Source organism: Miniopterus schreibersii (genome assembly GCF_964146895.1).
Source record: "Miniopterus schreibersii genome assembly, chromosome: 15".
Classification (NCBI taxonomy): Eukaryota; Metazoa; Chordata; class Mammalia; order Chiroptera; family Miniopteridae; genus Miniopterus; species Miniopterus schreibersii.
The window spans coordinates 50,624,521-50,644,408 of record NC_138115.1 but is presented as its reverse complement, the minus strand read 5'-3'; the positions used below and the strand labels follow the sequence as shown (position 1 = coordinate 50,644,408).

Genomic DNA, 19,888 nt, shown 5'->3' with positions numbered 1-19,888 from the left:
GTGCATGCGCAGGGATAGCACCAATGACCTGCTCCAGCATGGAATCTGCCGCTCCTGGCTTCAGGTGCAAGATGAGAGGGAGGGCAAGACTCCAGCTAAAGTCCTGGTAGGCTGGGGCAAAGGGCCCAGCAGCATCGACCAGACGGCCCCCTTAGGCAATAGGACAGGCCAACAGGTTCTCTGTTTCCCTTCAGAGGAGAATGGCATAGCTGCAGCCCAAGACCAGGGCCAGGGCAAGTGGCCAAGTCTGGCTCAGGCTCCTCCAACTCCAACTCAAGCAAATACTCCAGCTCTGAATGCCACCCCAGTGGTTGAACCTCACACCCCCAACCCCAACCAACTGACCAGTAGCACTGCCATTACCAACGGCTTGTCCCAAGACTGGCTCAGGGAGTTTGGCAACCAATTGTCAGAGCTCTTGGAGTCTTCCAAAGTGGTCGCCTGCCAGGACAAAGTGAAGTCCAGTTCTCAAGAGAAGCTTGCCACTCCAGGACCCCCTCCAGGACCAATTCCGCAAGAGTCCCTAGACCATGCCCAGGAGCTCGAAGCTGTCAGAAGACAAGTGTTACCCAAGCAGCCTGAGAACCCAGCAGAGAAGTCACTGTTCAATATCTCCGAGCCAGACAACTCAACGCCAGTCTTAGAAATGCCAGGCTCCCCCAAGTCCCAGAGGCATAGCCAGGAGATCTCCAGCTCTCAGCCTGAAAAGCAGCCCCTCAATGTCAGCAACAATACCTGCTCCAGGCTGCTCTCTTCCCGCCCAGTAACCTGCCACAAGCAGTCCCCAGTCCAGTCTCCCAAAGAAGCCATGCAGAGTGCCCCCTCCAGTGCTCCTACCTGCCAGCTCCAGGGCATGGTGGAAGACCATGTGCTGGTGTTTGATATGGCCACAGGCAGCACCAGGATGGGACTGCTGTGCCATGACCCCATGGGCTCACGCGCAGTACTGGTGGGCCTCGCACCCAAACCCTCATCCATTTATGCCCCTGAAAATATGCCGCCCACTCAGCCGTTGGCCATGCCCACTGTCTCCGCTGACAGCAATCGCTCCATCTTCTGGCCCGTCACGTCAGTGCTGTCCACTCCCGTGCCTTCCAGCCTCTCATCTGGCAGCTACGGAGAGGTGGCCCTGGTTCCCAAGGAGGCTAAGCTCAACCTGGAGTCACAGGCCTCCCCTGGTACTAAGACACCCATCAGGGTGGGGATGCTCACTGGGCCCGTTCCATTGGGGATGCCCCACCAATTTGATGAGAGGACATTGAACCATGTCCATGATCCTGGCCAGTCCAAACCTGATGCTGAAAAAAATGAACCTAGTCGCACCATCTGGATGCTGGATGCTTCTGGGATGCAGGACACCTCTATGGGCCAGGCCAAGAAACTGCAGTGGATGAACTCAGAGCCGACCCCAGAGACTGCTCCTTCAGCCAAACCCCAGGAGGCACCCAAATCCCTGCTCCAGGAAGATCTAGGCAGCCACAACTGGAAAGAGGTCAATATGGCTCACCCTGACAACTCTCAGGATGAAAGCACTAGGCAGGCCCCCCTGGGTGGTCAGTCCCCACTAGCTGAGCAGCATCTCCTCTCTGAACAGCCACCTCCAACTGGTCAGCCTCCTGCTGCGCAGTACCCCTTCCCCAGGCAGACACATCCTTCTGGACAGCCCCCTCTAGCTGAGCAGCCCCCCTTTGCCAACCAGATCCCATTTCCTGGTCAGCCCCCTCTCACTGGGACCCCTCTTGCCGGGCAGCTTTCTCTCACTGGACAGCCTCCCTTTTCCCAAGAACTCATCTCCAAAGAGCCCATCCTCTCAAGAGGCCCCCTCATCACCAGAGAGGCTGGCCAGGCCTCCACCCTGTGCCAGGAAGGTGAGGCCTTGGGTCTGCCCGCCCATGTGGGGGTACTTCGGGTACCCCAGGACCTGGAAAAGGCCTGTGTCTATGTAAGCAGAGAAAAGATGGGCATCAGTGCCCCTCTAAGCTCCAGTACACATTGGCTCTCATCCTGGCAACCGGGCAGCTCTCACAGGGTCCTGGAGGAACAGCTGTCCCTGATCACATTCACCACACCTGGCACTGGCTACAAGGTCTTGCCCATGGCCATGGTGGGCACTATGCCCCAGTGTACCCGGCTCAAGCTGACAACTGAAGACAGTACAGGCCCATCAGTGGTCACGAACCTTGGTCTGCTCAGTGACACCTACTACAGCTTGCCAGTCCAGTACCCACCGCTCTGCTCCCAAGCACAGGGCCGCTGCCAGGGCAAGGCAGCTGTGGTGATCGACACAGGCACAGGCTTCACCAAGTGCGGGCTGGCGGGGGAGGACCACGTTCTCAGCGTGGTGCCCTCGCGTGTCCAGCTGCTGCAGCAGCCCTCCCGGGACCAGCCCAGGTATGTGATGCCTCAGAACAGAGGGGGTGCCTACACGGTGCTGAATCGAGGAGTGGTCTCCGACTGGGATGCCCTAGAGGTGCTGTGGCAGCATCTGTTCTACTGCAAACTGGGCATGAAGCCTGAGGAGCTGGCCGTGCTTGTGGCCGACTCGCCCGTCTCACCGCGCACCAACCGGGAGAAGGTGGCCGAGATACTCTTTGAGTGTTTCCACGTGCCAGCCATGCAGACCGTGCACCAGGCCCTCTTGGCACTCTATGCTTATGGGCGCACTACTGGCCTAGTGCTGGGCAGTGGCCATGGCACCTCCTACGTGACTCCCATCCTCACCGGGGGTCTGGCCCCACTTGACACCTACAGGCTGGATGTGGCCGGCGCCGACCTCAGCGAATACCTGTCTCAGCGATTGCTGGCACGTGGCCACTCGCTGCCCGAAGCAGGGCTGGTCAACCGCATGAAAGAGACCTACTGCTACGTGGCACTGGATATGAAAGTCGAGATGGCCCACCCCAAGGCCCGGGCGCAGGTGGACTTCGTGCTTCCGGACAAGCAGGTCTTCACGCTGGGCTCTGAGCGCTTTTGCTGCCCTGAAGCGCTTTTCCAGCCCCATCTGCTCGGCCTCAACCAGCCCGGCCTCCCACAGCTAGCCCTCCTAAGCATCAGCCGGCTGGAGGCCAAACAGCAGGAGCAGCTGCTGGCCAACGTGGTGCTGGACGGCGGCAGCACCCTGCTGAGCGGCTTTCCTGAGCGCTTGGGAAAGGAGCTGGGCCCTCAGGCAACTGTCCTGGGCTCTCCCCACCGCGCGGTTGCCGCGTGGCTTGGCGGCTCCATCATGGCATCCCGGGACTCCTTCCAGAGCCTGTGGCTCAGCCGCCGTGAGTACGAGGAGGAGGGCCCATGGGCCATCTACAAGTACCATCTATGAGCACATAAAAGTTCTGGTTCTGCTTACTTTGAGCACTGCGGCATGTTTTAGGCCCAGGGGTGCGTGGACAGGGCAGGGGTCCCAGCATGGGGTCAGGAATGGGGCCCTTGGCACACCTAAGGCACACCCTGCCTCTGCGCACGGGAATTCCACAGGTCCTGGCAATTCTACCCTTTCTAGAGCCCCCAGAGCCCCTTGGCATTGGCTGTGGTCTAACCTGACCTTTATTGCACCCCAAGGGCAAACACAGAGAGTGGCTGCTGTGGATTTTGCCCCGTTGCCCTGGCGACAAGTGCAATTACCCTTGATTGCCAGCTGGTTGCCATGGCAATTTCAAACATAATGTAATAACCCACACAGCCTGGAGTGAGTCATGATGGGGGGCAGCCCCCTCCCCTAGCTCCAGAGCAAAAGACTATTTGCCCTCCCCCATCTTGGGCTCTATACAGGGGGCTGAGGCCAGCAACATAGACCACAGCCAAATAGTTCCAAAGATGGTTGGCGACCTGGAGCATTTGTTGCCCCCATGGGACAGTCCCTATTAGAGTTTGGGCTTCTTGGGGTAGCTGCCCAGTAATGCAGTTACTCCTAAAGTCAGATCCTGGGCTGGAGCTCTATGCTGGGTTGGTGGAGCCCCTGTCCACCAATCAGAACATGAGGGGGTATGGATGTGCTGGCCTTCAGTGTCCTGGGGCAGGAAGTAAGGGGAGAGATAAGTCTTGGCTCCTGGGGGGGGGGGGGGGGGACACCTGAGCTAGGGGATGAGACCCTGGCCTGTTTTGTAGGTTCTGTGGATACAGAGGCTCACACCTTATCCTACCTCTCTGACTGCCCAGCTCAGGTGAACCAGAGCAGTCAACTTTGGGCTCCCTTCTCCTTCTCAACCTCCCAACCCAGGCAGCTCCTGCCTGCAGGGTGGCCAGGGCATAGGCCTCCTCCGGAGATCCTCATAGAGCCTATTGGGCAATGCCAAAGCCAATGCCAATCGCCCCTGCTCTTGTCCCAAGCTCTGCCTTGTGCTTGGGCCTCCTGTCACCCCTAGAAGCCATGGTTCTTGACCTTGTCCAGCTCTGAAAGTAGGGGTAGAAATGAAGCTCTGTCACCCAAATCCATGGTCCGGGAGAGCTGGAAGCATGGCATCAGCTGGTGTTGCTACTTCCTACCCAGAGGACAGCCTCGGATCGAAGCTGAGACCATGAAGCCCTTCTCTGGCTGGAGGCTGGAGGGATAAGCTATGGCCCAGTCCCAACCCTGGGTTCTGTCTTTAGGTTGTCTTCTCCACAAAGGACAAAGACCTGGTTACATCTCCCCACCACACACACACCACACACACACACACCCCTGAGAGGACGGGGCTGCTCTAGGTGTGGAGACTAGAAGCAGCCAATAACATAGGGTCATCACAGTCCCTGACCACCCCCAGGCATGGTCCAGTACCTTCCCATTTCCGGCCCTCACACCCTGATTCAGTCTGCACAATCCAGAGGCCCGTGTCATGCAGGAAGGGGACCAGTGTCTCCAGGGACCAGTGTCTCCAGGGACTAGCTACCATGTCCATGCGCACATGCAAACAAGCATGCCTGGGTGCTCACAGAATGCGGACATATGTGCCCCTGGGCACCACTGCACACAGTGCTGCTGCCTTCTCCTTCAGCAGAAAAGTACACACACACACTCACACGTGTGCGCACACACCCTGCCACGTGCTCTCACCCACAGGCACGTGGAGTGTGCACAGGACCAAGAAGGGGTGGAGCACTGCCAGCAGCAGGCAGGGCTCTAGCAAGCCACCTCTTCCCCTGTCTATAAACCCCCTTCCAGCCGCTCCTTAGCTCAGCTGCTCCATGCCTGGATACTCATGACCTTCAGGAAAGACAGAAAACGTGTGACGTGCGTGGGGTCAGCAAGCCATTGCTCAGCTGCACCATACAACTCCCAGAAGCATTGTTTCAGGGACAGTGGGCAGACAGCAGGAAGGACTGAGTGCCAGGCCATTCATTCACTTTGCAGACAAGAGCTAAGCAGACTGAGATGAAACAGGCTCTGCCCTGCAGACACCCAATTTGTCAGGAGATTCCTACCCAGTGGTGGGGTTGGTGCTGTGACTGAGACCACCCAAAGGTAGCATCAGGCTGGCCTGGAAGAGGTTACCCAAAGCCAGGGAAGGGTGTGAAGGGCTCCTCAACACCCTCCTCCAGAGGCAGATTTTGATGGGCCTTGCTTGAGTGATCTTTTTTAAAAAATATATATATTTTTATTGATTTCAGAGAGAGGAAGAGAGATGGAGAGATAGAAACATCAATGATGAGAGAGAGTCATCGATTGGCTGCCTCCTGCATGCCCCCTGCTGGGGACTGAGCCCGAAACCTGGGCATGTGCCCTGACAGGGAATTGAACCTCGATCTCCTGGTCCTAGGTCAATGCTGAACCTCTGAGCCACACCAGCCGGGCTGAGCAGTCATTTCTCTGGCGAGCCTTCCAGCTCCAGCTCCAACTTCCTAACTTGGGGAGTCACTCACATCAGCACCCAGGAGGAGCCATGCAGGGGAGACTCAATATGGCAGAGGGTTGGAGATGACCCCTTCCAGGGTGGGGTCAGAAGCTCACTGGGAGGGTTGGATTGAATGTAGCCCAGCTCCAGGCATCGAGAAGCCTAAGTCTGCCCTTCAGATAAAGGCCTCAGGGCTTGTTTGGGGAACAGGCCAAGCACTGGGTCCATGTGGTTCCCTGACAGGGGAAGAGAAATGGCCAAGGATTCCTTTAGAGCTTCTGCCTGGTAGTTCTCTGCCTTCTCCAGTGAGGGGCTAGGTCTGTCAGCCCCCAGCCAGAGAAGCCCAGGCAGGGTAGGGCTTTGTTGGCTTGGCTTGGAGCTCCAGCTGCCCTCTGGGCCTGGGCTAGGTCTGTATCCCCATAGCCCAGACCAGGCCACAGATGGTGATTCTGCTCACGAAATGTCTGAGGATGATATAACTGGGAGAAAGAAGATTCCACACCATGCCATAGGTGCTTTTTATAGTTTGGGAAATTTGGTGCCATATAACAGGGGCAGACTGGGAGAGCCACCCTGGCCCAGGCTTGGGGATGGCAAAGGCTTTGGCCCTGTAGGAGTGGAGGTTGGGGTGGGGAGGAGATTCTGCCTGGGTGGTCTTGGAGCCCTCACTGGCCACTGGCACCCCCCCCCCCCATGTGCTTACTACTCCCAGCTAGGGGATGCTAGTCTGTAGAGCAGCTTGCCACTTGTCCTTCCAAGCAGGTTCCACCCTTTGGGTCCTGTGCTGCTCCAGGGCTCAGGCTTTCCCCACACCTCCTACTCCCCAGCCCCTGCAACGGACACAAGAAGGCCCCTCTGATCTCTGCTGCCCAGTCAGTTCGAGGGCCTAAGGGAGACTCTGAGAGCCTACCCACGGCCCGAAGGCCAGTGCCACCCGTGCCCGCTGGCCTTGGAGTGTGGGACTCAGGCTCCACCAGGGCCGGGGCGGAGCCAGCTGCGGGAGGCCCCGCCCCCAGCCCGCCCCCGGCCCGGGATGCGAAATCGGTGCAGGCGAGCGGCGGGAGATGCTGAAGGCTCGCGAGCCGGAGCGGCTGCAGCTGGCGCCGCGTCTGTCCCGCGTGCCCGGAGCGGATTCTGCCCGCCGCCCCTGGAGCCCTCGGCGCCCCCGCTGAACCCGCGGTCGCTTCCTCCCCGTGATCGGCCGGCGCTGCAGGTGCGTCCCCCGAACGCACGCCGTGGTCTTGGGGGATTGGGTCTGTGGCTCGAGGGTCGGGACGCCGAGCGTGCGGGGACCCCGTGAGGACTTGGGGCCCCGGCACGGGCAGAGCACGCGGGCTCTGCAGACCTGGGGGTCGGCGTGCGGGGCTGAGCTAAAGTTCCCTGCCACCTCTGACAGCTCGGGGGGTCCCAGGGGAAGCCTCTGAGACTCAAGTCCAGGCGAATCTCCTCTACCCGGCCCCCCTCCCCCCTGCGTATCCCGGTCCCCCCGTCTCGCTAGGCTCCTAATTGTGAAAACATGAACCCGCAGACCTTCGTGGCGCCCCGTGGGGGTGGGTAGGGGCCGAGGGCAGAGCGGTCCCTCCCGACGCCCAGAGCCTCCAGCCCCTCCCAGCTACCCCCGGCCGCCTCCCTCCCGCGCAAAGCAGTCACTAATTTCCATGACAACGGAGAGTTTTTTGTGGTCTTTTTTTTTTTTTTATGGACGACAACCTGGAGGGGGCTGGGCGGGGCTGCCGGAAGGGGGGAGGGGGCTCCAAGCCCCTGGGGACCAGCAGGCCCCCGAGCCGAGATCTAGCTTCCAAGCCTCAACGTGGGGCTCAGCTGGGGGTCCAGGGCTCCGACCCGGCGCTGGGCGGTGGGGGTGGGGGACGCACATGTTTCTGCCGGGAGGTGCGGGGCTTGGTGCTCACACGTGTGCCTCCCGCATGTGTGTCGCTGTGCCAGCGGGGGCGAGTCAGCTGCACTGGGGAAGGGGGTCAGGGTGGCCCCGCGGTGGGAAGCGGGGCCCCGGGCTGGGGGGAGGTGGACAGTGAGCCAGTGCGCCTCTGCCCTCCCCAGCCTGTGGCGTTTGGCAGAGACCCTAGGCTCTCCCAGCCCCCCCAGCTCTGCAAACTGCTTTTGTCCGCACCTCCTAGGCAGAGCCTGCTCCACAGATTCTCTCTCAGGGAGCAGGCCCTCTGTCCCTCACCCAAAGCTCAGTCTGCAGCAGTCCAGCCTCTCCACCGCCACCCTCCTCCAAGGCCCAGGCTTTGAGCCCTCCAAGGACCACCAAGGGAGACACCCCTCCCCCCCAGCTGATTCCTGTCAGCTTTAGCCACCTGCTGGGCCCCAGTTTCCTCAACTGGGATATTGGTGTCTCCACTTCTCTCTGTGTCAGGCTAGGCCCTGGGGTGTGTGGACCCCCAGGTGTCATGGGCTGCTTTCCCATATCTGCAGCTGGCCCTCTTCTCCAGCCCATGTCCTGGCCACAGAGGCCGTGATCTCCATCCAAGGAAACTGAGGCAAGAGGAGGCGGGGCTGTGCAGTTATCCTGTTTCTAGGTTGTTCAGGGTGCTGTTTCTGGTTCCCCTGACAGGATGCACTGTTGGGAGGGGGATAGCAGTGGCAGAGAATTAGGCTGAGCTGCAAGAGGGGCCCTGGGGACCCAAGGCCTGGAGAGGATAGCAGAGGGGGGAGGCGTGTGGCTGGGGAGTCCTGGCAGAGCTGGGCCAGCTGAGAGGAGGGGCTGTAAAAGCAAGCAGCCAGGTCTCCAAGGTTCATTTCCATCCCTCACACTCTACCTTCCACATGTGGCACTTGCCTTACCTAAGCTGGGTGATGACAGGGAGGGGGTTGAGGAATGGCTTTGACTTAGGGGACTGCAACAGCTGGCCAGTTCCCCGGGGGTAAGGCTGTGCCTCCCACATCAAATTAGGGGGGCACAGGAGAGTTCAGTCTCAAAGGTCCAGGCACCCGGGCAGTTCCTAGCCCAGGTGTTCAGAGCACACGGTCATGGAGGCCTTAGGGCTCTGCTGAGCACCCATAGGCCCCTTCAGAACCCCCTGCCCACCTTCCCCTCGTGTACCCTGTGGCTGCTCCCTTTTCACTCCATTGCCTCCCTCTTTGCTCCCTTCCTTTGCAGGTTGTGCCTTTGTCTCTCTGTGTCCCTGTCCCACTCTCTCTTTTTAAAAGTCTCTCGGTACCCCCACCTCCCCATCCTTGACAGGGACCAGGGTCACCGAACTGGAGGGGAAGGAACCTGGCTCAAACCTCAGGAATTCTTGGAGAGGGGTTTGGCCAATACCTTTCCCCTCCCCCTCCCCTTGTTTTAAAACTTCCATCACCATAGCAACCCTTTGCTCCCTGAGACTTCCCCTGCATTTCCCCTCCTCCACCCACCAGGAAGCAGGGCACCCAGTGGATTTTCTTTCAGGGGTTTAAAGATTGGGACCCCTCGGCTCTGCCAGCCAGTTGAGGACTGAACTTTCTAGAAGCAGTACCGAACCCTATGCCACCCCTGAGACTGGAGAGGCCCCTCTCTCCATGCTCCCTCATTAGATGGGAGAGTCAGCAGCAGGAAATATGGACAGTGGTTTAGCTAGGGCCTGAGGCCGAGCTAGGACACCTCCCTGCCCTTTCCCTGAAGCAGCTGGATGGTGGGCTAGAAGCTTGGCTCCACCTCCAGACACCAGACCCTGAGCGAGAGGTCTCTATTTCCGTTGGCCCCGCAGGTGAGGCCTTAGCGGTGGGCCCGGCAAGGCTTGTGCCCAGCCCCAGTCCCCGACAGGAGAGCAGGGAAGGGAAGGGAGTGCCTGCAGGCTGGTGTTCACAGATGCCACTAAATCGGGAGGTGTTGCCCACAGTTGTTGGGAGGTAGCTAGAGGCCTCCTGGGCCCCTCCTAGCCTTCCTAGGATTGCTGTAAGCTGCGGAACCCCACATACAGAGGAGCAGGGTGGCAGGAAACTTCTGTTTCTTGCTACGAAAGGTGGGGCCTGAACCAGGCTGACCCTTGTGAAAAGGAGGGGACAGGACTCCCATGTGGGACTTCTGGACCTCTGGAGCTGGCCTCTGTCTCACTCTGGCTTTCCCTAGGTCAGACTTGCCTTAGCCTGCAGCAGGGCCCTTAGGGAACCCTTTATTAGCGGGTCACCTGCAATCAGCAGCTTCCTCAGGGCTGCCTAAGGCTCCACTGCCTGAGCCCAGGGGTCAGACTGAGCAGAGCTTGGTCCTCAGGCTCCCTTAGAGCTAGCTGGAGGGCAGTGCCAGTGCCAGGCTCTGCAATCCCTGTGCACACCATTCGGCTCTGCAGAGAATGGGAGAAGGCACGTTCTAAGGAAATGGCTGCTCTGGGGCTCCTGTGCCCTCCCATGTCCCAGTGAGGACCTGAGGCCGAACCCTGGTTCCCTGTCGCTGGAAGGAGAGCTCCCTGCTGTTGGGTGTTGAGTCTGGGCTGTCTGGGCCACAGGGGTGAGAAATACAAGCCTTTTCTGCCTGGCCTTCCAGTTCTTGAAGCTGTCCGTTGGCTGTTTTTCCCAGCTCTGGGGCCAGCCCCCTCCCCCGTTATTGCAGGCAGGTGCTAGGGGCTTGGTGCACCAGCAGCCTCCCAGGCGGCGGCAGTGGGTGGCAGATGACAGCATGGTGGGGGTGGAGGGGACCAAGGCGCTAATCCACAGGGCCCCCTTTCTTCTCTCTTCGCCCTGAGGCCAGGTTGGGGGTGGAAGCAAGTGAGCAGAGTTAGGTGAGGAGAAGCAGCGACTGACCGGGACCAGGGCAGCCTGGGTAGTGGGCAGGCAGCTGTCTCTCCCTGTGCACGAGGCTCTAAGACATGGCTTCAGGCTGGTGTGACTGGGCAGAGGCCCGGGCTTCTGCGATGGAGACAGACCTCAAGAGCAGCCCTGGGTCCCTGTGGGCACAAGTGCGTGTGCATGGCCAGAAGCTGGGCCAAGATCAGGGACAGGCATATACAAAACCTCCCAGCCCAGCCGCGGTTTTTCAGAGCAGGGGGCCGTGAGGCGGGGTGGGGGAAGGTGGAGGTTGCCGAAGGGATTTCAGGGAAGGGCCATTTTGAGTTTGGAGCATCAGGATTGTTTTAGACAATCTGTTGCACAACCAACCTTGTCAGAAATCACAGTGAAAGAAGAGATTCAGCCCTGGTGCCGGCACCCGGCTCAGGTGGAGGCTGCTCCACAGGGAGGCCAAGACGGGCAGTGCCCACATTTCCTGCCACTGAGTGGACACTGTTGTTGCTGGCAAGTCACCTGTTGGATGTTTAGGCAGTTGCCGTTTTTTTTTTATGGTATAAATAACTCTGGCGTGACAAATAGGATACCGCTGGGAGACTGGGGGGAAGGGCATTCCTGCCAGAGGGAACGGTGTAGGCAAAGCCACAGAGCTGAGACACAGGTCCCTTCCAGCCCTCCTGCGGACTCGCTTCCAGCCAGGGAAGGGAATCCTGCACACAGAGGGACGGATGCAGCCCCTCCCCGATTGTTAGGGCACAGAGATGGGTGGCCGGCAGGGGTGGGTGGCTGTGCCTCTGCCGTCAGCTGTCAGAGTGGGATTCCAGCCACATGCTCCTCCCCGGCAGACGCAGGAGCAGGGCTGGGACTGTGGTGCAAAGACACGCAGTCGGGGATGATCTTCAGAGCTTCTCCTTTTCACCTCTGCAGTGCCTCCCTCACAAGATGGCTTAAGCCCTGGCTTAACTCACACTGATGAAATCCCCTTGCAGTCCCTGAGCCCAAACAGCCCAGATGAGGGAATGATGGAACCTGTTCCCTGATGCTGAGGGCAAATTTGAGGGAGAACTTGCAGGACTGTGACCCCTGGGAAGTGGGTGGCCTCTGCCTGGGAGGAATCAAGCAGCAGCCAGGGCTGGCCATGGAGCTTGTGTGGGTCCTGGCCTTTGATTCCAGCTGGCAGAGTCCCTCTGACCCAAGCTCCTTCCTCTGGTGGTGGCTTCCTCCCTTCACTACCCTGTGGCTGTGAGTGACTCCAGGTAGGGGATCATCTAGGTCGTCAGGGCCCCAGTCAGGCCCTGTGAGCAGCCAGCAGAGCCAGAGCAGGTGGACTACAGCCTCAGGGCAGAGTTGGCTGTAGCCCTGGTGGCCAGGCATTATGGAGGAAGACTCTGGGTCAGCTCTGCAAAGGTCCCAACACTGTCACCAACTCTCCTCCCTACACTTACGTCTGAGCAAGGGCTATGAGTGCCTTTCCTTTGGGAGATGGAGCACTGCAGGTGGCATGCCCCAGGAGCCAGAGTGCCTGGACCCCACTGCAGTCAGCTGCATGTGGTCACTCTTGTGCCTGGAACACCCCTGGCCAGGGGCCTCTGCCCTGGACCTGACTGCCCAGGTCTCCTGTGGGCCCTGGCAATGAGCACTAGGCAGGCCTGCCTTGTTTTCCAGACCATTGCCCCTGCATGCCTCCTGGCAAATCCTTCTTCTCTAAGGCCTGGCCCTAAGCTGCTTCTTCCTCAGAGCCTTTCCTCACTTCTCTACCTGGATGGGAGTTCTTCTTCTGAGGAATCTCCCTAGCACTGTGCCTGAATGCAGTATTTATTACGTCAATAAAAGTAACCATAGTAAAAATCCTAACAGAAAGTTCATGAACAAAAGATATAAACCTGCCCCTCTGACACCAATTCTTTGCCCCAAAGAGAATTCTTACTTTCTTGATTGTCCTTCCAGAACAGGATTATATGAACTTTAAAAGTTTAGCCCCGGTCGATGTTGCTCAGTTGGTTGAGTGTCATCCCATGCATTTAAAGTTTGCCAGTTTGATTCCCAGTCAGGGCCGACACCCGGGTTGCCAGGTTGATCCCTGGTCGGGTGCATGCAGAGGCAACTGATCGATGTTTCTCTCTCTCTCCCTCTCCCTTTCTCTTTGTCTAAAAAAGTCAATTAAAACATTTTTAAAAAAAGAGTAAAAGAAGTGATGTATTTTTAAAAAAACCTTTAAAATATTTACCCTGATAGAAGCACCCTTTACCCACCACTCTGTTCCTTCCTTGTTCACTTCATGACAAATCTCAGAGACCATCCACAGCAGCATATTTCAATCTACTTTATTCTGTTTTAAGGAAATATATCTTTACTGTTTTCAGAGAGAGGGAGAGAGAGAGAGACAGAAACATCAATGATGAGAGAGTTGTCATTGCTCGGCTGCCTCCTGCACACCCCCGACTGGAGATTGAGCCCGCAACCCCGGCATGTGCCCTGACCGGGAATCGAGCTGCAATCTCCTGGATCCTAGGTCGACGCTCAACCGCTGAGCCACGCCTGGCCTGGCAATCTACTTTATTCTTTTTAATAACTACCAAGTATTCTTTAGTTTGGGTGGCCATAATTTTTTAAAATTGATTTTAGAGAGAGGAAGGGAGAGAGAAACATCGATTTGTTGTTCCACGTACTGATGCATTCATTGGTTGATTCTTGTATGTGTCCTGACTGAGGATCGAACCCACAACCTTGGCGCATTGGGATGATGCTCTAACCAACTGAGCAACTTGGCCAGGGCTGGGCGGCCATAATTTTTATTAACATTTTTTATTGTGAAATATAACAAAATTTAGGAATGTGCCAAAACTTTTATGTACATTTTTACAAATTATTATAAAGCTGTGAAACCACCACTTAGGTTCAGAAACAGGCCCAACAGAATCCTCCAGGTGTACTGACTCAATCACAGCTCCTTTCTTTCTCTTAGAAGGACTCGGGGTGTTTATTTCCTAGCATTTCTTTGTAGTTTTGCCAGTATGTTTATATCCTTAAACAGCATAGGTTAGTTCTGCCTGTTTTGAGCTTTACATCAATTCTATGTAACATTGATTATAGATTATATAATCAGTATATATATTTATTTGTGTCTTTTTCACTCCACACTGTTTGAGCTTCACCTTGTGGTTGGGTGTAGCTATAGTTATGTCATTTCCATTGTTGTGTAATATGATGTTGTGTGATCATATCACAGTACATACACAATATCACAATGTTGATGGATATTCGGGCTGTGTCTAGTTTTTGGCAATCATGAATATTGGACCTGTGAGCATTCTTGTATGAGTATCCTGATGCACAAATATATGCATTTCTGTAGGGCATTTATTTGGCAGTGCAATTGCTGGTTCAGAGGATTTATTTGACTTCTATAGTTTTAGCAAACTGGTGTCCAAAGGGGAGACTTGCCCTCCACCAGCAGTGCTCATGTTCTCTCCTCTTTGCCAACACTTGGTATCATCAGATTTTCAGAGATGACTAGCTGAGTGGGTAGTTACAGCCCTTTTCATCTGTAAAATAGCTGAAATGTAAAGAAATCATTTGATCAATCTTTTCAGTGTGTATATTATAAAGTGATTCCCTTATCTATCAATTTAATACATTTTTCATAAGTGGGGGTTGTTGTAGTTCAGGCAGCCAAGCTGAGTGGCCGGAGGTATGGCCAGAAAAGCAGGGGTAGAGTCTGAGTCTGACCTCACCCTCTGGCCCTTCCTGCCTCAGACTCTGCCTCTGGCTTGGCCTGAGCCAGCCTGGGTCTCCCAGAGTGTAGTGGGGAGAACTGGGGAGTGGTACAGCTGAGCCAGACCCCGTCCTGCCCACAGCTCAGAGCCTGGCAATGCCGTTTGGGTGCGTGACTCTGGGTGACAAGAAGAACTATAACCAGCCGTCAGAGGTGACTGACAGATATGATTTGGGACAGGTCATCAAAACGTGAGTGCCGGTCTGTGGGCAGGGCTGGGAAAGGGGACTGGAGTGCGGCACTTGCTGAGGCCAGGGCTGAGCGGGCTGCCTGCTGCAGGGAGGAGTTCTGTGAGATCTTCCGGGCCAAGGACAAGACGACAGGCAAGCTGCACACCTGCAAGAAGTTCCAGAAGCGGGATGGCCGCAAGGTGCGGAAGGCAGCCAAGAACGAGATAGGCATCCTCAAGATGTGAGTGTGAGGCCTGGGGCTGGGAAGGGTGGCAGGTAGCAGGGCAGGGGCCTCAAGCGTTACCGGCCTCTGGCCAGTTAGTGTGCTGTGGCCCACAGTGGCAGCCAGAGCCTCTCTGAGTGGTTCACTCAGCCCTAACTATTGGCTCTTCTCTCTGCTGCCAGGGTGAAACACCCCAACATCTTGCAACTGGTGGATGTCTTTGTGACCCGCAAGGAGTACTTCATCTTCCTGGAGCTGTGAGTGTGGGCCTGGGGTCCCAGGATCCTTCCACCCTCTACAGCCAGGGAAAGCCCCTTTCTTGGACCCTTGGGGTCCCAGTCTTTGTTCCTTGCCCAGCCAGCTACCTGGTGTAGGTAGCCTGCCCAAGTGCTCCTGCCCCACCCCCGGTCCTGCCCACGCCGCGCTCAGGGGCTGGTGTCCCTCAGGGCCACGGGGAGGGAGGTGTTTGACTGGATCCTGGACCAGGGCTACTACTCGGAACGAGACACGAGCAACGTGGTGCGGCAGGTCCTGGAGGCCGTGGCCTACCTGCACTCGCTCAAGATCGTGCACAGGAACCTCAAGGTGAGGACTGGAACCAGTCAAAGGGTCAGTTGGCAGCTGGCCTGGGTGGGCAGTGCTTTGGGGCCTCGGCCCAGCCTCTGAGGTCCTCTCCTCATGGAGTCTTCTGCCCACCCACAGCTGGAGAACCTGGTTTATTACAACAGGCTGAAGAACTCCAAGATTGTCATCAGCGACTTCCACCTGGCTAAGCTAGAGAATGGCCTCATCAAGGAGCCCTGTGGGACCCCCGAGTACCTGGGCAAGCAGAAGGGGGGGCAGTGGCGGGGGGGGATGGCCTTCAGTGGCTCTGGGTAGGGAGGAAGTCCCCAGGAAGTGGGTGTGAGTGGTACCAGGCCTGGCAGGCCCGATACTGACCAGCCAGTCGGAACTGTACCCGCAGCCCCGGAGGTGGTCGGCCGGCAGCGGTATGGGCGCCCTGTGGACTGCTGGGCCATCGGAGTCATCATGTACATCCTGTGAGTGGACGGGCGAACCAAGAGGCTTACAGCCGGGTGGGGGAGGGCCTGCGCCCACGGCCTCCTGGGTGACGTTGCCCTTGGGCTCTCATGCAGGCTTTCGGGGAACCCACCTTTCTATGAGGAGGTGGAGGAAGACGACTATGAGAACCATGACAAGAATCTCTTCCGCAAGATCCTGGCTGGCGACTATGAATTCGACTCTCCGTACTGGGATGACATTTCACAGGCGGGTGAGGAGGCGCCCAGCATCTGGGCGGAGTGAAGGGCTGGTGCGGGGGACCTGTCATCAGCCTCCTCTGCTGGACTCTGCTCCGACCCCCCAGCCCATCCATCACCTCTAGACAGTGAGATGGGTGCCATGCCTAGCCTCTCCCTGGCTTTGTCCCCAGCCAAAGACCTGGTCACAAGGCTGATGGAGGTGGAGCAAGATCAGCGGATCACCGCAGAAGAGGCCATCTCCCACGAGTGGTGAGCAGGGCCCAAGGAAGACGGGAGGAGAGGCTGGGCCTCTGTCCTTCTCACGCCTCGAAGCCCCCATCCTGAGGCCTTGGGTGGGGGTTTGGGAGCAGCCAGAGCTCAGGAGGTCTGCCTGGAAATCCCTGGATCTTACAAGGAAAAGGGCTGGGCAGAGTCTCCATGAAGGCCGTACTTAAGATCCGACACATTTGTACCCTTTTCAGGATTTCTGGCAATGCTGCCTCTGATAAGAACATCAAGGATGGTGTCTGTGCCCAGATTGAAAAGAACTTTGCCAGGGCTAAGTGGAAGGTAAGGCATAGATGGCTCGCTTTCCTGGAACGATCCCAAGTGTTCCTCTGGCAGCCACAGCTTCTTGCCTGCATCACACACAGGCTTCTCTCCACCCGCAGTGTAGCTATAGCCGCTTACTTCAGTGGGTGTGCCGAGCAGCTGGGTGCCCAGCCCTGGGTGACCAGAGGCAGCCAGGGGCACTATGGGGTGGTCTGGGTTTGGCCTTTGCTGAGGGATGGATTCAGCTTCTGTTAAGCCTCACTCTAAGCCTCTCTCACTACCCTCCCTTCAGAAAGCTGTCCGAGTGACCACTCTCATGAAACGGCTCCGGGCGCCAGAGCAGTCCAGCACAGCTGCAGCCCAGTCTGCCCCAGCCACAGACACTGCCACTCCTGGGGCTGCAGGCGGGGCCACAGCTGCAAGTGGAGCTGCCCCAGCTCTTGGGGGCAGTGCCACTTCAGCCACAGCAGGTGATGCTGCTCTTGCTGCAAAGAGTGATAGTGTAGTCCCTGCAGACCGTAGTGCCACCCCAGCCACAGATGGGAGTGTCACCCCAGCCACCGATGGGAGTGTCACCCCAGCCACCGATGGGAGCATGACCCCAGCCACCGATGGGAGCGTCACCCCAGCCACTGACAGGAGCGCTACTCCAGCCACTGATGGGAGAGCCACACCAGCCACGGAAGAGAGCACTGTGCCCACCAGCCAAAACAGTGCCACCCCTGAGCCGGCTTTGGCCCAGCCGGACAGCATAGCCCCAGGGGGCCCAACAGGCCAGGCTCCACCCACTAGTAAAGGGGAAGAGGCTGCTGGCTCTGCCGAGGCTCGGAGGGAGGAGACCAGCTGAGTGGGCAGGCTGGTGGGGGGCGGGGGCGGGAAGGAGGGTGGGAGAGTGGATGAGGGGCTTTTCACTGTACATAGAGTCACTGGCATGATGCCCTCGCTCCCCTCCCAGCCTCTGCCTCTCAATGTGGGGCATGTCTGGGGGCCACGGGAGAGCAGTCTCATCTCCTGTGTGTATGTGTGTGAGTGGTGGGAAAGCCAGAGGCAGGACTGGCCCCAGCCCCTGCATGGATTCCTCGTGGCTTTTCTGTCTTTCGCTAGCTTCACCAGTTTTGTTCCTGTGGGATGCTGCTCTAGGGATACTCAGGAGGTCCCTGCTCCCCTTCCCTTCTGCCTCACAATCCCCCCCAGGCAGGCCCTGCAGGTCCCATTCTCTCCCAGGCCCTAAACTTGGGTGGCCTTGCCCTGAGAGCTGGTCCTCCAGCGAGGCCCTGTCAGCGGTCTTAGGCTTCTACACATGAAGGTATGTGCCTGTGGTATGTGGGCTACTCTAGGAGTGGACACAGGCCAGTATAGAGAATGCAAAAATCTGGAGCAGTATGCTTTAAGACAAGACTGGTCGTATGGCTGGGGCACTGCTTGGTAGCTGTGGGGGTCCTCAGAAATGAAAACGAGTGAGGAGGGTAGAAGCTTCCATCTTTGTCCCTGGGAAGCCCCTCCCAAGACCCTTGTGCTATTTCCTGCCTCCTGGGTCCTGCAGTGGGTTGCCCTGTGCCCTGAGTCCATGAGCCTGTACGGGGAAGGAGAAGAAAGTATGTGGCAATGAGAACTGGGAGGACAGTGCAGGCCCAGCACCTAGTGCACCAGCCTCGCTGGGTCCTTACCATTAGCCAAACAGGAAGGGCTGATGTCCCCTGGCCCTTCCCAGATGGCCACCCTCCAGATCAGTTTACAGTCTTCTCCATCCCGGGGGCCTGCTGCATGGCAGTGTCCCACAGTCTGATTTGGGGGTATGCCCTTCACGGGCAGATTTTCTCTCTCCCATTTCAACAACAAAAAAGAGAGGAGCCTCTGTTATGTCTGACCCACTGCCCCTTCTATCGGGGCTTAGAGAGAGGCCCAGGTGCCTCTGAGCCGTGCTGAGTTCCTTTGCTGGGATGAGGAAGTGGAATAAGACTCCCTAGTTTCCTGATGGAGGCTCCTGGCAGGTGCCCTTTGTCAGACCCCACCACAGCCTGGGCAGGCAGCCACTCTGGTCCCGGCCCTTGCTCAGCACTCTGGTGGCGGGCGGTCCTGCCCTTCTCCCTGCATGCCTGTGGGTCTGCTCTGGTGTTTGAAGATCAGTGGGCTAACTGTGCCTGCTGAACCTGGCAAATAAATGTCACCCTGCCAAAGCCTCTGGCCACCCTCTCACCTTTGCTTCCTCTGTCTTACTGGGGAGGGGCCCCTGGAAGGCAGTGGGGAGGGGAGAGGCTGGAAGCTGGTTAAGAGGTGGCGGCCTGTGTTTAATGCCACGTGGCTTGCTTGGGTAGAAAGTGCAAGCATCCTCACGAGTGTGTTACTGATGGTGGTGACGGGTTCCTTGGGACTGTGGTAATCCATATGGATGATGGGTCCTGTGCAGGACTTGTGCCAAGGAATAATCTCTGGGCTGCTGTCACGACAAGTCCTATTTAACAAGGAGTCTTTGTCTAACTTAGGCATTGATCTAGAACGCATCAACTACCTTAGGGAGAGACCTTTCCTATAGCCAAAGCGGGCTTCCCTGGGTTGGGGAGAGGGCACAGGGTGGGCATTGCACAAAGGTTCTATGCTCCCCTTTGCGTTGATCTTTCTTCCCGGGAACAACACTTGTGCTTTCCGCATAGGCCCCAAGGATTCGCTGAGTCTACTTCAGGCAGACAAACCAGCTTTGTATTGTGGGGCTGCTTCTGGGGAGAGGGGAGTAGGACTGCTGAAAAGAGTTGAGTGGTAACTCCTAGGAATACTTGTTCCTTCCCCTACCGGCCCAGGTGAACTCACCAGGGCCACTGCTCCTTCTCAGGGGAGACCCAAAGATAACTTACGTGAGGTGGGAATAAGAAAAAGGGCTTTGTTAATCACTGGTCCGTGAAACACCTGGGCCTCCAAAATTCCAACCCTGCTACAGTTCAGGGGCATAACTGATCCTCCCGGGAGCTAGGAGCTGAAGTCAGGGTACTTGGCCTTGCCGCCTGCAAACTTGGGGGGTCGTCCGTCACGCGGGGTTAGGACCTGTGTCCTTTCCAGGATGACTCCACAGCCGAGGGCTGGGAGGGCGGAGCAACCTTTTGGTCTGTGGGAACTGTGGGCTTCCAGCGTACGGTCTGCCACTGCCCGGAGCGCGGGGGCCCCGCTCGCCATCGTCCTGTCCCCGTGCGGCCGCGGTGCTGACGCTCCCGAAGTTCAGAGGAGGCTGCCATGAGAGAACAGGGCTGAGGGGCCCGTGCCCGGCGCGCCTTGCAGCAGCTCCGGCTTGGCCCAGAAGGCAGCCCGGCCGGCGGCGCAGTTGCTCCCGCTCCCGCTGCCGAACCGGCGCCGCAAGACTGCGGTACCGGTTGTCTTCCCGGGAGCCGCCAGAACGCGACCGCTGACAG

General features: G+C 57.7%; 1 protein-coding gene across 1 annotated transcript; it reads left to right on the top strand.

The window, feature by feature from the left end:
• The first annotated feature begins 6,837 nt into the window (after positions 1–6,837).
• CAMKV (CaM kinase like vesicle associated) lies at positions 6,838–18,686 on the top strand. Its single transcript, XM_081159200.1, has 11 exons — positions 6,838–7,020; positions 14,387–14,495; positions 14,584–14,715; positions 14,880–14,954; positions 15,144–15,282; positions 15,400–15,520; positions 15,662–15,737; positions 15,834–15,970; positions 16,130–16,208; positions 16,421–16,508; positions 16,783–18,686. The coding sequence occupies exons 2-11, from the start codon at positions 14,401–14,403 to the stop codon at positions 17,335–17,337; spliced, it is 1,497 nt and encodes a 498-aa protein (XP_081015326.1). The 5' UTR covers positions 6,838–7,020; positions 14,387–14,400; the 3' UTR covers positions 17,338–18,686.
• The last annotated feature ends 1,202 nt before the right edge of the window (positions 18,687–19,888 follow it).

Bases quoted from the DNA above. Each gene is read 5' to 3' on its own strand.
- CAMKV (XM_081159200.1), top strand. From the start codon at position 14,401: ATGCCGTTTGGGTGCGTGACTCTGGGTGACAAGAAGAACTATAACCAG. The intron at 14,955-15,143 runs GTGAGTGTGGGC...GGTGTCCCTCAG, and splicing joins TACTTCATCTTCCTGGAGCT to GGCCACGGGGAGGGAGGTGT. The intron at 16,509-16,782 runs GTAAGGCATAGA...CCCTCCCTTCAG, and splicing joins TTGCCAGGGCTAAGTGGAAG to AAAGCTGTCCGAGTGACCAC.